Raw genomic sequence first — 24,951 nt, 5'->3', positions numbered from 1 at the left:
CTGATTTATCTCGATTTATTTTCAAACCAGTGAATTGGCTGAATTGGGTTTGTAATTTCAATACCTTGCTCAATGAGATAATGGGGTTCACCACAAAAAACTAATACATCATCAGCAATGCCACAAGGTTGAAATGTGTTTTTCCCACCCTTAAACCCTTTATCTCAGGGTCGGCATCTATTGCCCGCAACAGAGGGTCCAGCGAAAGAATGTAAAGTAACGGGGATAAGGGGCATCCCTGCTGGACCCCCTCCTGAGTTCAAAGGGAGCGGACATCAGGCCATTAGCCACGATAATGGATTGCGGCTGCCAATATAGCAATGAAATATTATTTAACACATTCCCATGGAATCCATATCTCTGCAATACTGAGAATAAGTAGTCCCAATTCACACGGTCAAATGCCTTTTCCACAGGGGATCATGTGATGCGGTGAAGCTGAGCAGACATTTCCTGATTCAGCTCCGTGCCCCGCTTTCCTGATTCAGCATCCATCGCCAGCATCTCAGTTCTGATTGTACTGCTCTCTCCCAGGTATAAATAACTACATGTCGATAGACAAATTCATGTTAAAATTGACGAAAGGCATGCCCATAAAGGGAACGAAGAAAGATAAAGAAAAATCTGCCAACATGGGAGTCAAAATGGCGGACCCTCTGGGACAACCTCTTTCACCCGCTTCTAATATAATGACTACCCAGAAACAGGAAATAACTTTAAATGTTACCAATGCAGTAGTTCTGGCATTAGACAGTCGATTTAATGAGCTCTCTTCACAATTTAAAGAAATAAGAGAAGTGCTCGCCGAATTCCGACCACGGTTAGAACATGTGGAGGGCTGAGTTTCAGGTCTAGAGGATGGCTCCGCAAGCCTTTCACACAAAATAATGGCTTTAGAAAAATTAATGGGAGCCCAGGCTGAAAAAATTGACGATTTAGAAAACAGGGCAAGAAGAAATAACATTAGTCTGGCAGGCTTCCCAGAGACCATGGGAGTTCAAAACTTAGAAGCCTTTCTTGAAACATGGCTGCCGGAGGCACTACAGCTCCAGGATGTGTCTGAGCTTATCCGCATTGAAAGAGTTCACAGACTTGGTAGAAAAGAAGCTGGGGCCCAAAGACCGAGATTAATTATCGCCAAGGTCTTGAATTGGAATCATAAATTAAAAATATTACAAGCCTATAAAAAACTACAGAAGCTTCAGTATCAAAATAATGAAATTCGTCTATTCCAAGATTTTTCAGCGCAGGTAGTCCAGAAACGCAAATTATTCAGCCCAATCTGTACTGACCTGTATAAGAAGAACATTCGCTTTCAACTTGTTTCCCTGGCTACCCTAAAGATTCGACATGGAGGGACTGAGCACACTTTTTCAGAAGTGGAACCTGCAAAACTGGTTGTGGCGGAGCTGAAAACTGACTGAGTAACTTTTCACTATTACCATTGCTGGTTTTTGAGCCAGACTGTTTATATTCAATCTTATGCGGTGACTTACAATGTTTTATTTCAAATTCTATTTTTGAGCCCGTGTTGAATACGTTCCTGTGGTCTTGGGACTGTTCATTTTTCTCATGTAAGCTCATATTCACGTTTACTGTTGTGGCCGTGGCGCTCCACGACCGCGGCCCCCTACCTGATTCGCGGCGCTCTCTCGCCGTGGGAGCCCCGGGGGAGGGCTCCGATTCGGGTCGCCGTGCCCGCACGGCCTCCGATCCTGCTCGCTGCAGAGGAAGCCATCCTGCTTCCCCCCTCGCAGCGTCTAGCGGGGGAGATTCAAGATGGCCGCCGCCATCCTTAGGTGCGAGGCCGCGCCTCCTCCACTGATTTAAAGGAACCTAATCCCTTTAAATGCCTTCACCTGTTCTCTTATCAGGCAGACCAAAGGAAGTATAAAAGGCAGCTTCCTCTGCTCATCCAGCGACTTGGCAACGTCCACTAGCGCTGTCTAGTCTGCTTGCTTCGGTGAGTCTTTAAGCCTTGGATCTTGTTCCTGTTCCGTCTTGACGTTCCCGATTCCTGACTTCGGATTGGCAAGTGGTGATTCTCTGGTATATGACTTCGGACTGGTGAGCGACGACCCTCTGGCACCCGACCTAGGACTTCTTCAAGACTACCGTCTTCAAGGGCCCACCTAAGTCCCAGCGGCCCGGGTCCCTACGGGCTCCGCGGGCTTCCAGGGTGAAGCTCCAGTCAGCCTTTCACCATAACCTGACCTCTCAAAGGTCCACCTAAATCCCAGCGGTCTGGGTCCCTACGGGCTCCTCCTGGGGGGACCACAGACTTCCAGTGGTGAAGACACAGCGTCTCATCCCGTCTCTTCATTGCCTTCGCACTTGCCTCAGTCTCCAGTGCCAAGGGTCAGCTGGTCCTGTCTCCTGCTCTGCCTCGCCACCCGACGAGAGAACCTACGGACCCTCCGAAAGGTATACCATCCTCCCGTCGGCCAAGGGTCCACAAGCCCGAGCATAACATTTACCATTTTGGAGCAACAATGGCAGACTCTTTTTTTTTTCTATTTTTTTTTTTCTTTTTTTGCTCTAGTAGTGGAGGGACTGTTTTCAACCTTTTATTGGGAACTCTTTCGGTTCCTTGCTCAGCGCTTTTATAACAGATTCCAAGGATAAGGGGCAGCTAGGTTTGTTGGAACACCCTTGAGTCTTACCTCAGGGTTGGTACAATCTATTTAAGCCATAGTTCCTGTGTGTGATGCCTAAAGATTTTAATTTCTATAAAATTTTGATAATTGCTGTGCTCACACTCAGTCTCATACTACTGTCTTGGCATAACTTTCTATCGTTTACCATTGCTGGTATTTATGCAAGGCGGAATTATACATGTTTTGCAGCGCTAATGGCGGTCTGTGATGCGCTGTTTTAATGCGGATGCCCTATCTTCCTTTTCTAGCTGCAGATTGGCATATCCTGCGATTAACTCACTTAATACCAACTGCAGACAATCCGTGATGGCGAACTCTACTTGAAAATCTCAGAGTCCTGACAAATTGTGGTAACACTGATTTAAGCGTGATTGCTCTGCACAGGGACCTTTTTTTTTTCCCCCCAAAGACCTTGTGAGCGTTGTGTTCAAAAGTTGTTTAAATGTATAGTTATTGGATATGCTGTTATTATCTCTCTCAATGATTGGCATTGTAACAGTTATGATTATTAAATTTAAAGATAAAAATGAAAATTAAGCAGTTAAAAAAAACAAAAACAAAAAGAAGAAGCCTGAGAGAGAAATGGAAGAAAAGGTAGTAGCGATGTTGGTGAGTGGGAACAGTACAGCATAGTTTGAGGTCGAACGAGGATGTTAAAACGAGGCAAGGAGGTTAGTTTCTATTATTATTAAGATTATTTATTCAATTTTAATGACCGCCCTTCGATACAGTGTCATCAAAGCATTATACAATAAAATCCAACAAGTTCATATAAACAACTTAAAACACAACTAAAATACATTACATAAAAATCAAACAATTTAAAATTATTATTATTATTATTATCATCATCATTAAAGACAAGACTAATTAACCTAAACTGCTCACAACTCATAAGCTTGTGAAAAGCATCAGGCTTTTAAATGCTTGTGGAGGTTTTGCATCAGTGTTTCCCAAATCTCTCCTGGAGGCAATCTAATCAGTTGGATTTTCAGGATTGCCACAGTAAATATGAATGAGACAGACTGGCACACACTGCTTCCATTATATGCAAATCTGTCTTATGCATATTAGAACATAAGGCTTGCCATACTGGGTCAGACCAAAGGTCCATCAAGCCCAGTGTTCTGTTTCCAAGCAAAGTCATAAGCACCTGGCAAGATCCCAAGGGGTAGATAGATTTCAAGCTGCTTATCCCAAGAATAAGCAGTGGATTTCTGCAGCTCTAATTGAATAATGGTTAATGGACTCCTCCCTAACCCATTCCCCGGTGGCATCGGTGGTGGCGGAGGGACAGGCTCAGGCTGTTGTCAGCCCAACTTTTCACTGCTGTCCCTTCCCCGGCAATGGACGGACGGGCTCAAGTTGTCGGCCCGACGTGCTCTCTGGGGGTCTCTCTCACATGCTCGCCTCACCACGGGGCTCGTTGCTGGCCCGCCTGCCGCTCGGATACCGCCTGCCGCTGCTCCCCCCCCCCCCCCCCCCCCCCCCGCTGTGACTGGCGTGTTCTGTCACCCGTGCATGTGCGGCACATCGGGCAGAGCTCTGCTCCATGCATGCATGCTCTCTACTGCACATTTGCGGGCCGTAGGTCAGAGCCCATTAAAAAGCAGTGGTCCCAGAATATATCCCTGAGGCACTCCACTATTCATCTTTTCCATTGGGAAAATTTACCATTTAGCCCTACTCTCTGTTTTCTATCTTTTAACCAGTTGGCAATCCACAATAGGATACTGCCACCTATCCCATGACTTTCTAATTTCCTAAGAAGTCTCTCATGAGGGACTTTGTCAAATGCTTTCTGGAAATCCAGATATATTATATCAACTGGCTCACCTTTATCCACATTTTTATTTACATCCTCAAAATTGTAGCAAATTTGTGAGGCAAGACTTCTCTTGGCTAAATCCATGTTGGCTTTGTCTCATTAAACTATGCTTATATATATGTTCAGCAGTTTTGTTCTTTATGATAGTTTCTACCATTTTGCCTGGCACAGACATCAGACTCACTGGTCTTTAATTTCCTGGATCACCCCTTGATCCCTTTGTAAAAATTGGCATTACATTGGCAATCTTCCAATCTTCAGGTACCGTAGACGATGTTATTGATAGTTTACAAATTTCTAATAGCAGGTCTGCAATTTCATTTCTGATTCCTTTCAGCATTCTGGGATGTATACCATCTGGTCTAGGTGATTTGCAACTCCTTGTCAATTTTCCCAAGTGCATCTTCCAGATTCACTGAGATTTGTTTCAGTTCTTCTGAATCGTCACCTTTAAATATCATTTCTGGCACGTGTATCTCTCTTACTTCTTCCTTAGTGAAAACTGAAGCAAAACATTCATTTAGTCTCTTTGCTATGGCTTTGTCATCCCTAAGTGCTCCTTTTACCCCTTGATCATCTATAATGGTCCAACTGACACCTTCGCAGGCTTTTTACCTTGAATGGATATCCTGAAAACCTGGTCTGCTTGTGGTTCTCAAGGCCCGGAGTTAGCCACCCCTGTTCTATGGTGTCTGGTTAAGTAATTTTAGTCCATCTGGAATCATTTCCTCGCTAGGAGTGATAATGGAGAAGAGAAGTGAGCCCATGAGACAATGTGGATGTGTGCAGTTGTATCAGCCCGGAGTTTCTTGATGTGTAGTATGTCATTGTCTCCTCTCACTCTGGAGACTGTGGCTGATGCAACAGCTTCCTGCAGATGTACAAGAATTGCACAAAAGGGAAGAAAAAGAAACAAAAATAATATGAGGAAGAGACGTCCATTAGCTGGTGGTGCAGTATTTAAGTATAAAAAAATAAACTTTTTGATTTGTAGTACCTTATTAGACTTGATCCCTTTCTTTTTCTTTTTTTTTTTTTTTTTTAGCTCATCTCCTGTTTTGGTGAGAGTTGAGGGTGGCAGTGAAAGATAAGAGACAGAGGAATAGAACAAATTATATAATAAAATATGAAGATATGAGCCAGTTCAAACCTCATTCCGTATGGTACAGCTTGCTTAGGGGGCTTATGTTCTTAAGGTTTTCTTCCATTTTGTGTCTATGGGAGGATGGTATCTAAATGAAAAATAAATATGGGAGAAATGCTTAATAAATAGGGCCTTTGCTGTTCTCTTCTACATGTGTGGTAGATGGTTAGTCATAATGGGGGCAAGATCCCGCCACTGAGTGGCTCAGCTGGAGTGTTAGCCAGAGTTAGCTGGAGTGTTATCCGGCTAACTCTGGTCATGCCGCTGACCTGTCCTAAAGTTAGCTGGATAAACTTATCTGGCTAACTAGCAAGACATATTCTGCGGTGTGGTCACACCGCTGAATATACTCAGCTATCTTAAAGTTAGCTGGAGATGTTTATCCGACTAACTTTAGGACAGGTCAGCGGCATGACCAGAGTTAGCCGGATTACACTCCAAATATCGGAGTTAACCGGTTAATTTATACGGCTAACTTCGTGCCTCCTTGGAATGCCCCCGAATTATCCAGACAACTCGTCTTTAAATGGTTTTTGAATATCAACCTCAGCGTTTTCTATTTCTTTTTTTAAAGCATGATTGTACAGGTTACTAAGCCATAAAATCTAGTAATGGAAAGCAAAGAAACATTAGTGCAGATTGCTGCTGTAGTCTGCTGTTGCATAAATTATTGCTGCATTTCTTCACCCGCCCAGAACCAGCCCTGCTGTTGCTCTTTGTGACCTTGGACAAGTCACTTTACCCTACATTGCCACAGCTACAAATTTACGGGCCGATACAGTATCGCGGGAGAGCGGGCGAGCGCACGCTCAGGACACTCTCCTGTGCGCGCGATACAGTAAATACATTTATTTAAATTAGGCTCGGCGGTAAAAAGAGGCGCTAGGGACACTTGTGTGTCCCTAGCGCCTCTTTTCGGACAGGAGGGGCGGCTGTCAGCGGGTTTGACAGCCGACGCTCAATTTTGCCGGCGTCGGTTCTCGAGCCCGCTGACAGCCACGGGTTCGGAAACCGGACGCCAGCAAAATTGAGCGTCCGGTTTTCAACCCGCGAGCCACGGGCCTATTTCAAATTATTATTATTATTTTTTTTTTTTTTTTACTTTTTTAAACTTTCTGGACCTCCGACTTAATATCGCCATGATATTAAGTCGGAGGGTGCACAGAAAAGCAGCTTTTACTGCTTTTCTGTGCAATTTCCCGGTGTCCAGAGAAATTAGCGCCTACCTTTGGGTAGGCGCTAATTTCTGAAAGTAAAATATGCGGCTTGGCTCACATTTTACTTTCTGAATCGCACGGGAATACCTAATAGGGCCATCAATATGCATTTGCATGTTGCGGGTGCTATTAGGTTCGATGGGGTTGGACGCACATTTTGGATGCGCTATTACCCCTTACTGAATAAGGGGTAAAGCTAGCGCGTCGAAAACGCGCGTCCAAATGCCGGCTAACAGTGCGCTGTGTCGGAGCGCACTGTACTGTATCGGCCTGTTAGATTGTAAGCCCTCTGGGGATTTATTTATTTATTTAAAATCTTTTCTATTCTGTCGTTAAGTTATATACCATCACAACGGTTTACAGAAAGGCACAAATAGTAATGTTGGTAATTCAATATGGTAATACGTTCTATAAAGTGCCATTAAGGTTCGGTTACATAATTTCATAATAAAGGCTATTTGATGAGTGTGATAAATCTTGCCCTTTATACATTTATTTATTTATTTGACATTTTTCTATACCGATCTTCATGACAAGATACATATATCAGTTGTATATACATGTATAGCCCTTTAGAACTGTATGATTTCTCTTATTTTAGCAGTGGATTGAAACGCTGAAAAAAGTGCAAAAAGTGAAATATAAATCTAAATTAAAAAAAAGGGTATTAGATGCCCTAGCAAACCTTCAATCTTGTGCCCACCCCCCACAGTTACACATCTACCTTTTGGTGGCAGCTGTTGCACAACATCCCCCTCTCTCTTGCTCCGCTCAGTATCCACCTCTCCTTTTACCCTCTGCAACCTCCCTGCATTTGCCCCTTGTCCACAATGCCCAGCTTCTCTCTAGCCCCCTGTCCAGCATCTTTACTCTCCTACCCCGCAGCCTCCTCTTTCTCTCCCTGCTCAACACACCGGCAGCACCACAATCCTTGCTCTCTTTATTGCATTACCCAGCATTCTCACTCCTGCTCCACCTCCAACCAGTCCAGAATCATCTTTCTCTCTCTCTCTCTCTTTCTCTGTACTCACCTCACCTGCCCAGCACTCTCGTTCTCGCTTTCCACAACCCCCCCCCTCCCAACCAGCTTCCTCTGGCTCCCCAGCATCCATTCAAGGCATGGTGCCGTGCATTAAAGGTGGGTAGGCACCTGGAGGTTTCCAGGCTTTCTGACACCCCCCCCCCCCCCAAAAAAAAATTTTGGTGCCCTAGGTGACCGCCTAGTTCATCTAATGGAAGAACCAGCTCTGCACACTCCCTTCCTCCCCCAGCAGAAAACGTGGGCTGCATATTTTGCTTCTCTCTTTTGGCATGTGTTAACTTGAAGCTGCCAAATACCACATGATGACAATTCTTCGGTTTAGAGCTGGTTGATTAATACTTCTAACTTTGGAAGGTATGCTTGAATTGAATGTGCAGCTCACAAGGCTAAGCCCCATAGGCATCCCAGATTACAGACTTTGGCTTCTCTTCTGCAAAATTCTTTGGTTGTGCAAATCGCTGAATATCTGGAGATATTCAGGCCCTGGTTTTGGGCCCTGGTTTTGGGCCAGCTCAGAGGATGTTTGGCTCTGTTTTGTGGGAATTAACTTCGGTGCATCATTTTTTTGTACCTTTCCGAATTGTGCAGAACTGGAGGCCTGATGCACATAGGTGTGGCTCAGGGAGGAGCTCAAAATGACCATAGCAAAGCCACATTGTCTAAACTTAGAGGAAAATTTAAACATGCAGATCTTAATCTTTTTAAAGCACTATTGTGCTTGTTTCCCTTCTTGCTCTGTATTTGTTTGTAGACCTTTTCCTTTTGGTAACTTTGTTTAATGTCGAAAAGAAATCATAATGAGGTGCTGTTTTCAGCCTGCAGGTAAATCGAAATTATGCAAATGATTGTAACCAGTCAGCTCATTTATACTTTTAGCATGCTTCCATCCACTGTAATAGCCAGGCCAGTATTATGTTATATAGAAGCTATTGGTAGGTAGGGACCTAGAATCCACCTAGGTGGGATACAAGTAGAGACTGAAAGTGCCCACTACAGACAGGTACTACTACCACATGGTACATGCAGTCATTCATCTGCAGAATCTGAGGAGTATGAGTCAGGATGATTCTGACTGGATGGGCAAACAGTGTCCTCCCTGGCTGGGATGAGCCTAATGGACCACAGTTGTCTCATTGAAAGCAAACTGGCAGCAGGGCTTGGGGACAACATTGGGAGAGGGGGCAGTGTGGGGGAGCAATTCAAGAAGTCCTAAAACAGACAAGAGGGGTGATGCTAAAATTGACCCAGTGTTCAGTTCTCCTGGGGGGCGTGGAACACTGAGTGGTACATTCTTCCCTTTGACAAGAATTGGAAGAAACCCTGTTGTGTTTAATTTTTAAAGTTTTATTATAAATGTATTGACTTCCTCAATGCCATCAGTAAACAACAACAACAACAACAATAATATGATTTAGATTTAAACAAGAGATAAAGATATAATGAGATGAAAAAACGTGAACAAACCCCCCCCCCTTCAGACATCGCGTTCCTGCAGACTTTCCCATTGCTCAAAGGGTTGCCCTGTATTTTTGAAAACAGAAAGTCTATCTCTCCTAATAGCTGTGAGTTTTTCCATCCTGTAAACATCTCCAAGTCTTCTGTATAAGAGCAGGCATCTTCCTCCAGTTAGCTGCATTCGCACATCAGGCCTCTGATTTGTCTTCCTGAATGCTACTTCCACAGGCAAAATAAATAAAAATATTTTAGGTTCCCAGTCTATTGTTATTTGCACCAATTGTTGTATACGTTTTGAGCAATAACGAGCAACTCCACCAACTATGATCCTCCCCATAGTCCCTCCATCATTTATCAGACACTTAACCATACATTCTATGCAATCTAGTTGGAGTGAGGTAACACCTGTAGCAGGGGTGGTTAACTCTGGTCCTCGAGAGCCACAAACAGGCCAGGTTTTCAGAATGTCCACAATGAATATGCATGTGACAGATTTGCAGGCACTGCTTCCATGGAAGTCAGTTGTTCTATAATTATGCCAGGCACTAAGTAGGCACTTAATCATTGCTGACTGCTCTCCTGTCTGTCTGAGGCTGACTCTGACTCACTGTGATTTTTCATTTTCAGAAACACAGTCCACATCATCTGTTCCAGCAGGTCAGGACAAGCCAATATGAAGAGCATTTTTCATGTTGATGAATTCCACGATAGCACGGAGAAACAGATGGAGGAAGGAAATGCACAAGCGGAGGGAGAAAGCACAGGTGTGGTGTGCGAGGAACATGTATTTCTTTAAAAAAAAACAACAAAAAAACCCACAACACTTTTGACTGATAACTTGAAAACTCTGTACATGCTATTTATTTTTTTATGCACAATGGGGCAGATTTTCAAAGGGTTACACGCGTAACCCCCGAAAAGCTGCCCCTGCCTGCCCCTGCGCGCACGGAGCGCAAGCCCCGGGACACGCGTATGTCCCTGGGCTTTGAAAAAGAGGCGGGAAGGGGGCAGGTCCGGGGGATGGTGAGCCAGCGCGCGCAAGTTGCGCCTGCCTCAGGCAGGCGTAACTTCAGAAACAAAAGGTAGGGGAGGATTTAGTTAGGGCTGGGGGGTGGGCTAGATAGGGGAAGGGAGGGGAAGGTGGGGGGGATCGCAAAAAAAGTTCCCTCCAAGACCGCTCCGATTTCGGAGCGGCCTTGGAGGAAACAGGGAAAGCCATCGGGGCTCCCCTTGGGCTTGGCGTGCGCAAGGTGACCCTTGATTTTATAATATGTGCACGGCAGCGCGCGCATGTTATAAAATCGGGCGTAGATTTGTTTGCGCCGGGTTGCGCGAACAAATCTTCGCCGCACATAAGTTTAAAAATTTGGCCCAATGTATTTTGGAGAGGGGGAAAAAACAGTTAAAAGAAGCAATTATTGTGCATACATGCATTATTAGCAGATACCAGTTGTATCTGAGGTTATTTCTTTTCAATGTAGGGGTCCATTCATGCAAGTAACTTTATTCGGCTCTTTAGTGGCATACAGCTGGTGATGCATTCTGATGAATATACCTGGAGAAAGTCCAAGTTATCAAGATAAAGTCAACCAGACAGCTTCAGGACTGCTCCCCAGCATGACTGGACTTATCCAGTAGCTTACTCGGATAACTCTGGAGTTATCCCGGTTAAGTTAGTCCTGCCTTGAAATGTCCCCAGTTAGACCCAAATAAGGCTTTTTACAAATTCCCTTCCGATGCATGGATAAACTTACGCGTGTGTTTCCTGTTCACACAGAAATTTACCTGGGCTGCGCGGAGGTATTCCTGGGGGCTGAGTTGGGGAGGGGTTTCCACATGCGCAGAGGCTTTCAAATTGTAAAAAGTGTGCATCTACATTTTCCTGAAAAAAAAATATCTGCTGTACGTGTTAGCTGGTGTAAATGCATGCAAATACATTTCATAGGATAATTTTGGAAGTGAATTGATGCATGCAAGCCCACTTTGAAAACGGATAAAAATGTACACATGTATTTGCCAGATTACTTATGTGCAGCGTTATGAAATTACCGCCACAGAGCCGTTTCCCTGGCTGAAACCGTGATTTAGCTGCAGAAACGGGCAGATAAATGTATGTACCCTAGGGTCTTCTTGCGGGTTCTCTTATCCACCCTAAGAGGATATGTTGCCTGGGAATAGAGTTCAGAATTCAGATTTCTAGTATTTGCTGTGGAAAGCACCCTACACAAGCCAGCAAGCGTATGTGTGTACAAATTCATTTTCTGGTGTTGTATTTTCAAAGATCAGGCATGCACATGCTTTCCTTTTGGCAATTAGTGCGATGTCTGCTGGGAAAAAGCACCCGCAAACTTTGCACTTGTGCGGGCCGTGTTCAAATGACCCCGCCCCGGAGCTAGTTACCGGGGCAGACTGACCTGTCTGAGAACAACCCTCCTCAGAGCACACACGGGCTTCCACCGCCAGCATGCTTTTAGCCACAGGAGAAAAACAGTGTGTGTACAATTTTGATTTTCAAATGCACGTGCAATGTTTTGCCCCTCTGCCCCTCCCCCCCTCTCAGCAAATAGGGGCAAAGTTGGCGGACGCTTTTAAAAATCACATACTTTCCACTTGCTGATTTTTCAAAGCAAAACAACATGAGTAATTTCTGTTGGAGAATTTTCCCTACAAAGATGCGTGTTAAAAGTGCCCATGCACTTTTCAATTCTGCAGGATAGCTGAAAATTGCACCCCAAGGAGGCAATTTTGAGACTTCCCAGGCAGCTTTACCCCCAAACCTGCAAGCTAATTTTCAAAAGGGAGATCCCGTGAAATATCAGAAAACCTTTGGAGAGCTTAGCGGGGACTGCTTTTTATAGCAGGTACAAAGTATGCGGCGTAAGCTGTGCATTGGGGATTTCAAAGTGAAATCTCTGTACATCCTTTGCCTCCTTGCCTGCACCCTCTCCCCTGTGGTTTAAAAGTACAGGTCCTGTGAAGCAGCACACATCCTGTTAGCTATTGAGGGGCAGGCACTTTGTAAACCAGGGTATTTTCCTGCTTAACCCGGGCAAATCCCTTTGGAAGTTTTCCGTGCTGTGCATTTCATAGAGGGTAATCTGTAGATCCTGGGTAAGCTTATTGAAAAGGAAAGTGTGCTTTTTGTTCATCTCTCTGCATGCTTACAAGCCATTTCCCCTGCAGCGTGACTGAAATTAAACTGTTGTTCTGCTGTAGCAATGCACATGCTTTAGCAGCTGCTCTAATCTCTAGTGACTTGGGCTTTTGCACATTTTTAACTGCAAAGAATGAGCATGGCCAACAATCGGGAGGGAAAATGTCAAAGGGAGCGAAAGGTGATACAACTGCATAAATAGGGTTGCCAGCTTTTCCACAATCTAGGGCTGGGAATTTGAGGACAGGGGGTACCTCCCCCTTGCTTGCATAAAGGAATATTCAGTTTTCTGAGCTAAAAATATCGCTTATGACAACATATTATATTATATTTACATGCACTGCCATGGTGCCAACCAGAAAACCCTTCAAAAAAGACTCTTGGAACCCATATGGTTTCTCCCTAAGCATACATCATTCCTCCTCTCACTCCCTTCTGTGTTACCCTACTCCCTCCCTACCCCTTCTTCTCCCCCCCTCTCCTCACCCCTTCCCTTCACATTTGTTATTTCATTTTATTCCCTATAATTGTACATTTTGTATATACCTGCAATCTTTGCCTACACTAATTTATTAATCTAATTTCATTCTTCTGTCACTTTTCCTCCTTTTTTTTCTCTTTTTTACCCTCTTGTATTCATGTTATTTTAATTTTAGATTAATGCTTTATTTCCCCTACCTTTCCTTTCTCTCTAATTATTATGTTTCAATATGTTCTAATTGTATTATGTTAAACTTGTTCGATGTAAAGCGCCGCCACAGGCACTAGTTTCATGTTTCGCTGTGAACCGATGTGATATCATTGATGAATGTCGGTATATAAAACCGTTAAATAAATAAATAAATAAATAAATATGGTATTAGGCTTATTGTATATTCAGAACGACGTCAATACAAAATTGCCTTTAAATTAACTATATGAGCTATATCAGAATCCCAGCCTTCATAAATTTCTTCTGTGTTTCATAGATGACCTTCATAACGCCCTGCAGTGTTTTTGGGCATTACTGCTCCATCGTTAGACTGCTAAAGGGCCATTTTTAATCATTGGTCGTGTACTGTCCAACACTCAAAAACATGTTTTCTTTTTTTTATATATTGTTTTAAAATTCGGTGTTATATCGTAGCGCACAGAAATTCTTTAAAGCATTTATTATTCGCCAATATTAGGTATTTCCCTTAAACGGCGGAGCTCGGTTCAGCTCTATTCAGTTTAAGTGCGAGGGTTCCTCTTGGGAAGATAACAGAGAATGGGATAGCAGGAACCAGACACACTACAGCCAGCTGCAAAGCTGGACTGTCTGATCTAAAACTGGGCAATTGGTCACCCTACCACCTAAAACATATTTTACCGTAGGAAACAGTGGGCAAATCTCCTGTCAGAAGTCCCACCCCTTCACACTTGGAATGTAGGTGACATGATTAGACTTGGACTGCTTTTGTCTGATGATAAATCTGGAGTTTCAGGTTCCCTTGCTCTGTGCGCTTAACAAATATTTAAACAAGTGACTTTAACAGCCGTCGTAAACTGCTTTACTACCAGAAAGAAGTCACAGAATAGGCACACAAATGCCGAAAGCAACCCAAAGGTCTGATTTCTACACCTTAACTGTCTATGATCAGATAACATTGTAATGCATTGTGTTTCAGCCTGTGTCTGCTTTGTCCTCTGCCAGCTTCAATTTGAATTAAGAGATGATGCTGATGTGTCCTGTGAGACTTAGGGGGCTCCATACATTCAGACTTCAGATTGAAGCTAGCAGAGGAGGAGATTGCTGCAGGAAAGTAGTGCTCTTTTCCTCCTGCCTACAGGAAGGGGAGGGGGGGGGGCGGGGGGAGAGGATCAAAGTATGGGCTGGGGACAGTAGACAGTATTTTATTTATTTATTTTATTTTATTTAAAATTTTTATATACTGACATTCATCAGGGATATCACATCGGTTCACAGTGTAACTCAAACAGACGCCTGGGTAGGCGTTTTACATCGAACAGAATTATATCGAACAGTTATAACATGTTAAAAATAGAACAAGAGAGGAGGGGAGGTAGAAGTGGGATATAGGGAGGGAATATAACATTAAAAGTTAATAACAAGCTATGCAAATAGAAATAAAATAATAATATAACAATAAATTCAATATCCATTAAGCAGCGATGACATAGTGAGGATGGCAGATGGAGGGGGAGAGGGGAAGGAAGGTAGAGTGTGAGGAGTTTGGATGAGGAGGGGGGTAGAGGGACAGGGTGGGTGGGAGGGGAAGGACGGGAGGGTGGAGAGGGGTGGGGGGTGAGAGCACTGGGAAATTAGGGGAAGGTAGGCAAACTGTAAGGTAAGAAGAAAGGATGGGAGAAGATGATGAAGAAGAAATTAAGTGTAGGGATTAACAGTAGGGATGGCCCTGCATTTGTGCTAGCATATGAGAAGTTCTCTGTATTGGAATAAGGTAGTTTCTTAGTAGGTACATTGTTGAAACAAAGATCGCTCACTGAATTCTTATTATAGTGTTACCGTCTTTTAATCTTTTTAGGAAGTGCTGGGCTTTAAAAAAAACAAAAAAAAAAGTCCTCTTCTGTATAGAGGTTCCAGCCACATCATGGAACAGAAGACCTGGCTAAGGTCTTCCGTTCCATGATGTGGCTGGAACTGGGGATGCTGTAGAGGTAGCATTCACAACCTCTTGGAGGGGGAGGAAGTCGCAGTCATTGTGCAATGGTGACATCTAGTGGCCAAATCTAAGGCCCACACTTGCAGGGATCATGGTGGACAGCCCCCAGCTGAGCATTATTGCTGTCATGACTAGGCTGAGCAAGTGGGGAAAGGATATAAAATAGGAGTAGAACTACTCAAGTAATTGTGAATGAATTCCAGTGGTACTAGAGCCCAGCAGAGGCTGGTTCTGATTGAGCTGAAAGCCCAAAGCAGCAGAAGGAAACTGGCCAGTCAAAAGAAAAAAAAAAACCTTTTATAGATTGAGTATATTTTGAAGGTAAGTTTGCTACATTTTCACTTTGCATGTTAACATTTGAATTATAGTTAAGAGGTACAGAGGCCAATATTTTAAAAAACTGAATGACGAAATGTAGGCACCTTAACTAGACCCTTAAGTTAGGTGGCTAATTTTAACTAAACATAGGCATCAGGAGATTGATATTCAAAGGGTTTGTCCGCTTAACTTTATTCTGTGCGTTTCGAATATGATTGCTTTTTTTTGTACACCACTTAGATTCATGTTAAGCGATTCATACATCTTACTAAAGATAAAGATTTTGTCTGGGCATGCACAGGATTTACCCAAGTGAAAAAGAGGTGGTACTGGGGACATTCTCGGGGCACGGCTTCCCTTTGGACAGCAACAATATTCAGCGCTGCCCATACAAAGTTAGCGGGGCAAGTCTCTAGTCAAGACAGATACCTGTCCTAAAGATATAGGCTGGGTGCTGTGGGTGCTTGAGCACCCTCAGTCTCGTCTCCTGCACACCTGTAGATTGGGAGTTGAGAGCTCCATGCTGCAGAACTGTGGGGGAGGACATAACGCGGGCACCAAGGGGTTCGGTCCAGCGTGCCTCTGTTTGCCTACTACCACATAAAATAGAGCATGCAGTAAGAGTCAGTGGGAAGTCTCTTTGTGGAAAATTCAGGCTGCAGCTTTATCAACCAAAAGTACAATCGCATCATAATGCATTCTAACTGACTATGGTTTGGCTTACAATATATATATATATATATATTCACTCAATTAATTGGTCAACCTAAATCGTCTGCTTGTAACCAGCATGCCCGCCAGATCGACCCATCTGAGGCGGGGAGCACATAGCCTGCCAATCAGACCCGGCTATGTCTGTCCACCATTATTTTCAACGTTTTATGCGTGCAGCCTGCCAGACCAACCAAACTGCTTCAGCACTTGTGTTTACCGTTCTCACAGTCTGCCAGACCATCCTGGCCCTGCTCTTAATTGAATCAGCTCAAATTACTTCAACCTCTCTGGCCTAATTCAGAGAGGCTTTAGGTTCCTGTACATTCATCTGTCAATGCCATTGTCATGCCGGACCTGTGATCTGCAACATCTCCCACCAAGGGATAGAACAGCACCCTTGCTTGTCCTATCTCCCCCCATGCACTGCAGCTGAAATTCCTGATATATAGAGCTGCCTGCACTGCATCCTGCAAGGTGCACACTAGGATGTCCATACCAATAACCAAGAGATGCCTGCCTTCTGGCCTGTGCTGCCCCAGGCAATCCTCATAATTGAATCACATCTCAGCGCCACCACCTGCATTGAAGCAAACCTGGAGATTTCCAGTGTAAAAAAAGAAAACCCCCAAAAAATTCTCTCTCCTTTCATAGACTTGGTATTTGTTTCCTGAAATGTGCCCTCTGGCCCCTTGCATGCCATTCTAAATCCAAACATAACTCAGCCATCACAACTATGCAGCCTTAGGATCTGGGTATTCACGTAGCCGTGGGCCCATTGCAGGTGAAGATACCGAGGTATCCAAATTCTAAGTGGTCTGCTGCAGGTGACGTGGCAGCCCTTGAGCTCTCTTTTGGCAATGCATGCCTGGGTGCCCATTCCCACAGCTAGCACGTGTGCTTGAACTTGCAGGCATGCATCCATGCACACTGGCCATTGTTGAACTGCCGACAGGGTATCTTAGTTGCTGCTCTAGGTCCCAGAGTAGGAGAGAGCTCACCCTGCTCTGTCCCATAACCCTCAGGCACGGGTTGGTGTGTCCCAACCAGACTTGACCCTGACCGAAAGAACTGTGACCGCTGTCGAGTCATCTCACTGAGCCATAGGTCTATATCCCTGACTCCTCAAGTTGCTGATTTGCTACAAACTAGCTTCTTTCTAAACTTTTCATCATAGTTTATTTAAAAACTTTTCTATACCGTCGCTAAGTTATATACCATCGCAACGGTTTACAAATAGGCACATAGACTAAGGTAAGTAAATGTAGGATATCTTACATTCTAACAGGTGCCAATAAAGTTCGGTTATAATTTCATAAATAAAATCATTATTTGAGTAATGTTGGTCAAGTCCAGGTATATTATTGAGTTACTATCTCTTTGAGATATTACTTCTTAAATGTAGGATTGAGTAAATTCATTCTCATCTGCATTACCCTGTACTTTCTTTCTCTACCCTCCACACTCTTTAGTGAAGGCTTTTTTAAAGAGCCATGTTTTTAGATTTTTCTTAAAAGTTTTGAGATTATTCTGTAATCTGAGTTCGGGGGGCATCGTGTTCCATAGTATGGGCCCAGCCAATGATAAAGCCCTTTCTCTCACTTGGGTTAATTTTGCTGACTTTACTGAAGGGATTGTTAGTAGTGCTTTGTTTGCTGAGCGGAGGTTTCTTGTGGAACGTGTAGTCGTAAGGCTGTGTTTAGCCAGTCTGCTTCTTTATCATATATTAGTTTGTGTATGGTGCATAAGGCTTTGTATTTTATCCTGTATTCGATGGGTAACCAATGTAAGTCTGCTAGAGTTTCGGTTATATGGTCGTCCCTCTTTTTTCCCATTAGTATTCTGGCCTCAGTATTTTGAAGTATATGGAGTGGTCTTATCGATGTGCTTGGGAGTCCTAGTAAGAGTGCATTGCAGTAATCAGTGCTAGAAAAGATAAGTGTTTGCAATACTGTTCTGAAGTGGGCAGGTGTGAGTAATGGTTTCAATCTTCTGAGGACCATAAGTTTTGCGTAGCCTTCTCTTACTTTTATAGATATGTGTTGCTTCAGGCCCAACCACCGTAGGTTCTGTGGGCTCTAATTATCATTTATTTATTTATTTATTTATTTATTTATTTATTAACTTTTATTTACCGACATTCGTGAAACACATCATGCCGGTTTACAAAGAACTCAGGCAGGAAATACAATAAAACAATATAACAATATAACAAAATAACAAAATAACATTAATAGCAGAAACAAGAATCAGAATACAAAATGAACCAAAATGGAGCAATAACAAAAGGGGGGAGGAAGGTCGTAGGGAGGGAGGGAGGATAGGGGGGAGTGGGAAGGGGGGCTGGGGAGCGGGAGGGGAAAAGGCATATCTAGATGAAATATAAAACAAAGATAAAATAGAATAGAGGGAGACTATGTACAGTAGGAATATGTACAGGTACTGTTAACTTAAGTAGTACTAAGGAAGTATTGGAAAACCGGCCATATTGATTGGGTGGTGGTATTCACTAGGATATAACTTAATTAATGGGAAACTGAGGGTGTAGAGGGAGAGAGGAGTACAGGGGCGAAGGAGGAGGCCGGGTGTCCCAGGGATCTCAGGGTGGCTAGGGTGGGGAGAGGGGATGGGGATGGGTTGGGCGAAGGGAGTAAAGGGTGGATGAAAGGGCAGGGGGAACTGAGAGGTGTGGTGGCAGGAGTGAAAGGTCGGGCGGGTGGAGTTGGGAGGAGCAGTTAAGTTTGGTTAGTGTCGGGGTAGGCCTGTCGGAAGAGCCATGTCTTGACTCCTTTCTTGAAAATGTGGAGGGATGACTCTTGGCGTAGGAAGGAGGGGAGGGAGTTCCAGAGGGTGGGGCCAGCGACGGAGAAAGCTCTTCCTCTGGTGTGAGTTGAATGTGCTGATTTGAGGGACGGGGTGTGGAGAGTGCCTGTCTGGGTTGTTCTTGTGGGGCGGTCAGAGGCGCGGAAACGAGGCATTTCATCGAGCCAGGTGTGATTATGTTTATGTAGGGAGTTGTGAAGGATGGTGAGGGTTTTGTATTGTGAGCGGAAGGAAATGGGCAGCCAATGTAGGTCCTTTAGGATAGGGGTGATGTGGTCCCTTTTACGCGTACTGGTTATGATTCTCGCCATGGAATTTTGTAGGATCTGAAGGGGTTTGATGGAGGTGGCAGGGAGTCCAAGTAGCAGGGAGTTACAATAATCTAGTTTCGTGAGCATAGTGGTCTGTATGACTGTGCGGAAATCGTGTGTGTGGAGGAGGGGTTTGAGTTTTTTTAGGATGTTTAGCTTATAGAAACCTCCCTTTAGGAGAGCTTTATCATGTCTGAATATCTCCATAGATCTGGATGCAAATCAGGCCTCCTCTCCCCAACAATGCTGGCCAAGATGTGAAACCCCAAGATCCAGTTATTTATAGATCTGGACACTTGCCTTTTTCTAGAGCCCCCCTCCCACCCACTTTTTTGTCTGTCAATTTCTCTTCACCTGCCACCTCGGAATCCCTCAACAACAGCTTAAACATATTTACTCTTCTGTATCTTTTTTGCTTTTTCTTATCTGGGACAGAGATCCCCAGGGGTGCTATCAGACACAAACCCATGCCACTGTTCCTCCCCATATGCAGGCCCAACCACGATGCAGCCTATTGGTACTAGGCTGCTACAAGCTGTAGTCTCTGATTCACTAGAGCTGGAGGACTCTGACCATGAAGAACCTCAGACATTGAATGCTCCTCTAACCTGCTTTCTCTTTTACTGCCCAAGAGCTTAAATAGTGGTTTCATTCCCTTCCTCATCTTCTCCTTACCTTTCTTATTCGCCCTATGGTGGTTCTCTCCACCTTCTTCCCCCCTCAACTTTGCCCCTTCCTAAATTCCAATACCCACACAACTCACAGAATCGCCGCCTTTGTTGTCAGACCCGTAAAGAAACTCATCCATGGGTGGTGGCTCATTGCTATCTTTCTGGACCAGTGCAGCATACTGGGTTAGTACCTCTTGGTTTGCTGTGCCATTCAGTGTCCTTCTTTTTTCCGGTGGTTGCTCTTTCTGTTCTTTCATAGCTTCCATCTTTTCATGGACCATTGTGTACCATGTTGATCCACATCTCATCTCAGTTTAAGAATTATCTGCTTCAGGGCGTCAGCTTACTGTTTGGAAGCCGGCCTGAATTCTTGATTCGCTGCAAGATCCTGTCCTTCCCTGCCACTGATGATGATGTCTGCTGCACTCTTACGTTTGGAGAGAGCAGATGCAGTGGCTCTAGAAATAGGGAGCCATTCCTTGCTCAGATCTAACTTCTTCCTCCTTTTCTCACTGCAGCTGACTTTGCTTGCAGCTACATCACTAGGTTCACCTCTTGGGACTCATCCCAAGAGAGCTCCATGCTGCAGGACTGTGGGGGAGGATGATCACAACAAATCAAATTTGACTTAATAACTGGAGGGAGCACAAAAAATAAATCTATTATGATAGCATTTAACTTTCAAAAAGGTGTCTATGATAAAATGAGGAAAATGGTTAGGAAAAAACTGAAAGGAGAAACTGTAAAGGTTAAGAGTTTAGCTCGAGCATGAATATTGTTTAAAAATACTACCTTGGAAGCCCAGAAAGATGTATTCCACACATTAGAAAAGGTGGAAAGAAAGCTAAATGACTACCGGCATGGTTGAAAGGTGATGTGAGAGAGGCTATAATATCTAAAAGAACATCTTTCAAGAAATGGAAAAGGGATCCAAATGAAGAAAACAGGAAGCAGCATAAGCACTGACAAGTTAGATTCAAAGCATTGATAAGGAAGGCAAAGAGAATTTGAAAAGCTTGCCGTGAAAGCAAAAATTCATGGTAAAATCTTTTTTAGGTACATTTGAGGTAAAAAGCCTGCAAGGGAGTCAGTTGGACCATTAGATTATCAAGGGGTAAAAGGAGCACTTAGGGATGACAAAGCCATAGCAGAGAGACTAAATTCTTTTCTTCAGTATTCACTGAGGAAGATATAAGAGATATACCCATGCCAGAAATGATATTCAAAGGTGATGATTCAGAGGAACTGAAACAAATCTCAGAGAACCTGGAAGATGTATTAGGGCAAATTGACAAACTAAAGAGTAGCAAATCACCTGGACCAGATGGGTATACATCCCAGAATGTTGAAAGAATTGAGACATGAAATTGCAAATCTGCTATTGGAATTTTGTAGACTATCAATGACATCATCTATTGTACTTGAAGACTGGAAGGTTGCCAATGTAATGCCAATTTTTAAAATGGGATCAAGGAGTGATCCAGGAAATTATAGACCAGTGAGTCTGACATCTGTGCCAGTCAAAATGGTAGAAAATATCATAAAGAACAAAATTGCTGAACACATAGATAGCATAGTTTAATGGGACAAAGCTAACGGATTTCGTGAAGGGAAGTCTTGCCTTACATATTTGCCAAATTTGTTTGAAGGCATAAATAAGCATGTGGATAAAGGTGAGCCAATAGATACAGTGTACCTGGATTTCCAGAAAGCATTTGACAAAGTCCCTCATGAGAGACGACTTAGGAAATTTGAAAGTTATGAGATAGGTGGCAGTGTCCTATTGTGGATTGCCAACTGGTTAAAAAATAGAAAACAGAGAGTAGGGTAATGTTATGCTCAGGCTTGTGGACCCTTGGCCGACGAGAGGATGGTATACCTTTCGGAGGGTCCATAGGCTCTCTCGTCGGGTGGCGAGGCAGAACAGGAGGCAGGACCAGCTGACCCTTGGCACTGGAGACTGAGGCGAACACGGAGACGATGAAGAGACGAGATAAGGCGCTGTGTCTTCACCACTGGTGGTCTGCGGTCCCCCCGGGAGGAGCCCGTAGGGACCCGACCACTGGGACTTAGGTGGACCTAGGGAGGTCAGGCCAACTCCAAAGGCCAACTGGAGCTTCGCCCTGGAAGCCCGCGGTCCCCCCCAGGAGGAGCCCATAGGGACCCGGGCAGCTGGGACTTAGGTGGGCCCTTGGAGACGGAGTCTTGAAGGAGTCCTAGGTCGAGTGCCAGAGGGTCGTCGCTCACCAGTCCGAAGTCGTGCACCAGAGGATCACCGCTTGCCAATCCGAAGTCAGGAACCAGAGAATCACCATAAGCCAATCCGAAGTCAGGAACCAGGAACAGCAAGATGGAACAGGATCCAAAGCTCAAGGACTCACCAAAGCAAGCAGACTGGACAGCGCTGGTGGACGTTGCCAAGTCGGGGAATGAGCAGAGGAAGTCTCCCTTTATACTTCCTCTGCTCCAGCTCATAGGGAACAGCTGAGCCTGGTTAAAGGGATCATGTCCCTTTAAGGCTAATGAGGAGGCGCGGCCTCGTGCCTAAAGATGGCAGCGGCCATCTTTGATTTTGTCCCGCAGAGGAGAGACGCCGCTGGATGCTGCGAGGGGGGAGCAGGACGGCTCCCCCTGCAGCGGGCAGCTCGGGAGGCCATGCGGGGGTGTCGGCCAGGATCGGAACCCTCCCCCGGGGCTCCCGCGGCTCAGGCATGCCGCGGTCGTGGGGTGCCACGACCGCGGAACACAACAGTACCCCCCTCTTTAGGGCATCTCCCGGGACGCCTGGGTTTAGCTGGATGGTCCTTGTGGAACTGCTCCAGAAAATTCTGGTCCAGGATATTAGCCAGTGGTTCCCAGGAGTTCTCCTCGGGACTGAAGCCTTCCCACGCTATCAGGTACTCCCATTTCTTCCTGTGTTTCCTTACATCTAGAACCTCTCGGACTTGATAGGTGAATTCATCTTCAGAGGCCACAGGTTGCGGGGTTGGAGGCGTGCTGGAAGGCCAAGACAAAACCAGAGGCTTCAGTAGGGAGACGTGGAACGTGTTGTGTATCTTGAGGGACGGAGAGAGACTAAGTTGATACGAGACAGCACCCACTTGCCGGATGAAGGGAAATGGTCCGATGAACCGCGGGGCCAGTCGTGATGAGGGCAGCTTCACCCGGATGAACTGCGTGCTCAACCAAACCTTTTGGCCCAGCTTGAGAGGCGGGTACGGCCTTCTGTGCTGGTCTGCGTATCTCTTAGCTGCTTGCCCAGCCCTGATCAGGGCGCGTTGCGTGGAAATCCACAGGCGATGCAGCTCATCGGCGGAGAGTTGAGCTGTCGGAGATGCAACAGTGATGGGAACAGGCAGTGGTGGGCGTGGCTGCTTCCCATACACTATCTGAAATGGGGAGGACCCCGTAGCGGCTGAGGTATGGGAATTCAGTGCAAATTCGGCCCAGGGTAGCAGGCTGGCCCAGTCGTCCTGTTTTTCATTAGCATACAGATGGAGAAATTGCTTTAGGGTCTGGTTCATCCTCTCTGCGAGGCCATTGGATTGTGGATGATAAGCGGATGTGTAATCTAGGGTGACGTCGAACTTCTGGCAGAGGGCCTTCCAGAATTTAGCAGTAAACTGAGGCCCTCGATCAGACAGGATGCCTTTAGGCAGACCATGAAGCCGGAAGATGTGCAGGACGAATAGCTGAGCCAGCTGTGGTGCGGAAGGCAACCCTAGTAAAGGCACGAAATGCGCCATCTTGCTAAAACAGTCGACAACCACCCATATTACTGTGCTGCCATTGGAGGGTGGCAGATCCACCACAAAGTCCATAGCCACATGAGTCCACGGTTCCGCGGGGGCAGGTAACGGTTGGAGTAACCCAGGGGTTGAACCGGAGATCTTCTTGTGGCGAGCGCAGGTCTGGCAGGACTCCACGTATGCCCGGACATCCTTATTCACCTTGGGCCACCAGTAGTACCGGCGCAGGTGCTGCAATGTGCGGGATTGCCCTGGGTGGCCGGAACATCGAGAATCGTGGGCCCACACCAGCACTTGTCTCCGCAAGTGCGGCGGAACTAGGGTTTTTCCAGGCGGGATGGTAGTGGTAGCTGCCAGGTGGATCCGAGATGGCTCAATGATGTACTGTGGTTCCTCAGAACCCTCCGTGGAATCAAATACCCGTGATAAGGTGTCAGCCTTAGTATTCTTTTCTGCCGGTCTGTATCGCAGAATGAAGTTAAAACGGGTGAAGAACAGGGCCCACCGAGCTTGTCGGGGATTGAGCCGTTTACGTTTTTGTGGTCTGTGAAGACCGTGAACTGGTGCTGTGCCCCCTCCAGCCATGGGCACCACTCTTCTAAGTCCACTTTGATGGCCAAGAGCTCCTTGTCACCAATGGCGTAGTTCCGCTCCGCTGGTGTGAACTGGCGGGAGAGGAAGGCACACGGACGTAGCTTGTGGGCCTCGGAGGCCTGACTCAGGATGGCCCCTACTCCTTCTGAAGATGCATCCACTTCGACAAAGAACGGGCATTGCAGATCGGGATGTCGAAGGCAGGGTTGCAGCATGAACGCCTCCTTGAGGCGACGGAAGGCAGCTTCCGCTGCTGGAGGCTACCTTTTGGGGTCCGCTCCTTTACGCGTCAGGGCTGTCATCGGTGCCACAATGGATGCATAGTGGGGAATAAAAGACCGGTAATAGTTTGCGAAACCCAGGAACCTTTGGAGTGCCTTGAGCCCGGACGGCTGTGGCCATTCCCGAATGGCACTTAGCTTCTGCAGATCCATACGGAATCCCTGACTGGAGACTATGTATCCCAGGAAGGGGAGAGACTCCTGCTCAAACAGGCACTTTTCAAGCTTCGCATACAGCTTATGTTCCCTGAGGCGTTGCAAGACTTGGACGACGTGCCGGCGGTGGGCGGTCAAGGAATCGGAGAAAATCAGGATGTCGTCCAGATATAT

The 24,951-nt window shown here is 45.4% G+C and overlaps 1 protein-coding gene across 8 annotated transcripts in view; it reads left to right on the top strand.

Moving 5' to 3' along the window:
* TBC1D2 (TBC1 domain family member 2) overlaps positions 1-24,951 on the top strand; it is a 135,525-nt gene that overhangs the window by 45,531 nt on the left and 65,043 nt on the right. For all 8 annotated transcript variants that reach the window (XM_029603935.1, XM_029603925.1, XM_029603945.1 and 5 more), the window contains one exon: positions 9,971-10,107. In XM_029603935.1, coding sequence (XP_029459795.1) covers positions 10,017-10,107 — 91 coding nt within the window. In that variant the 5' untranslated portion in view covers positions 9,971-10,016. The remainder of the gene's footprint in view (positions 1-9,970; positions 10,108-24,951) is intronic.

This window comes from Rhinatrema bivittatum, chromosome 1 (genome assembly GCF_901001135.1).
Source record: "Rhinatrema bivittatum chromosome 1, aRhiBiv1.1, whole genome shotgun sequence".
NCBI lineage: Eukaryota > Metazoa > Chordata > Amphibia > Gymnophiona > Rhinatrematidae > Rhinatrema > Rhinatrema bivittatum.
This window is presented reverse-complemented; position numbering and strand designations above follow the sequence as displayed.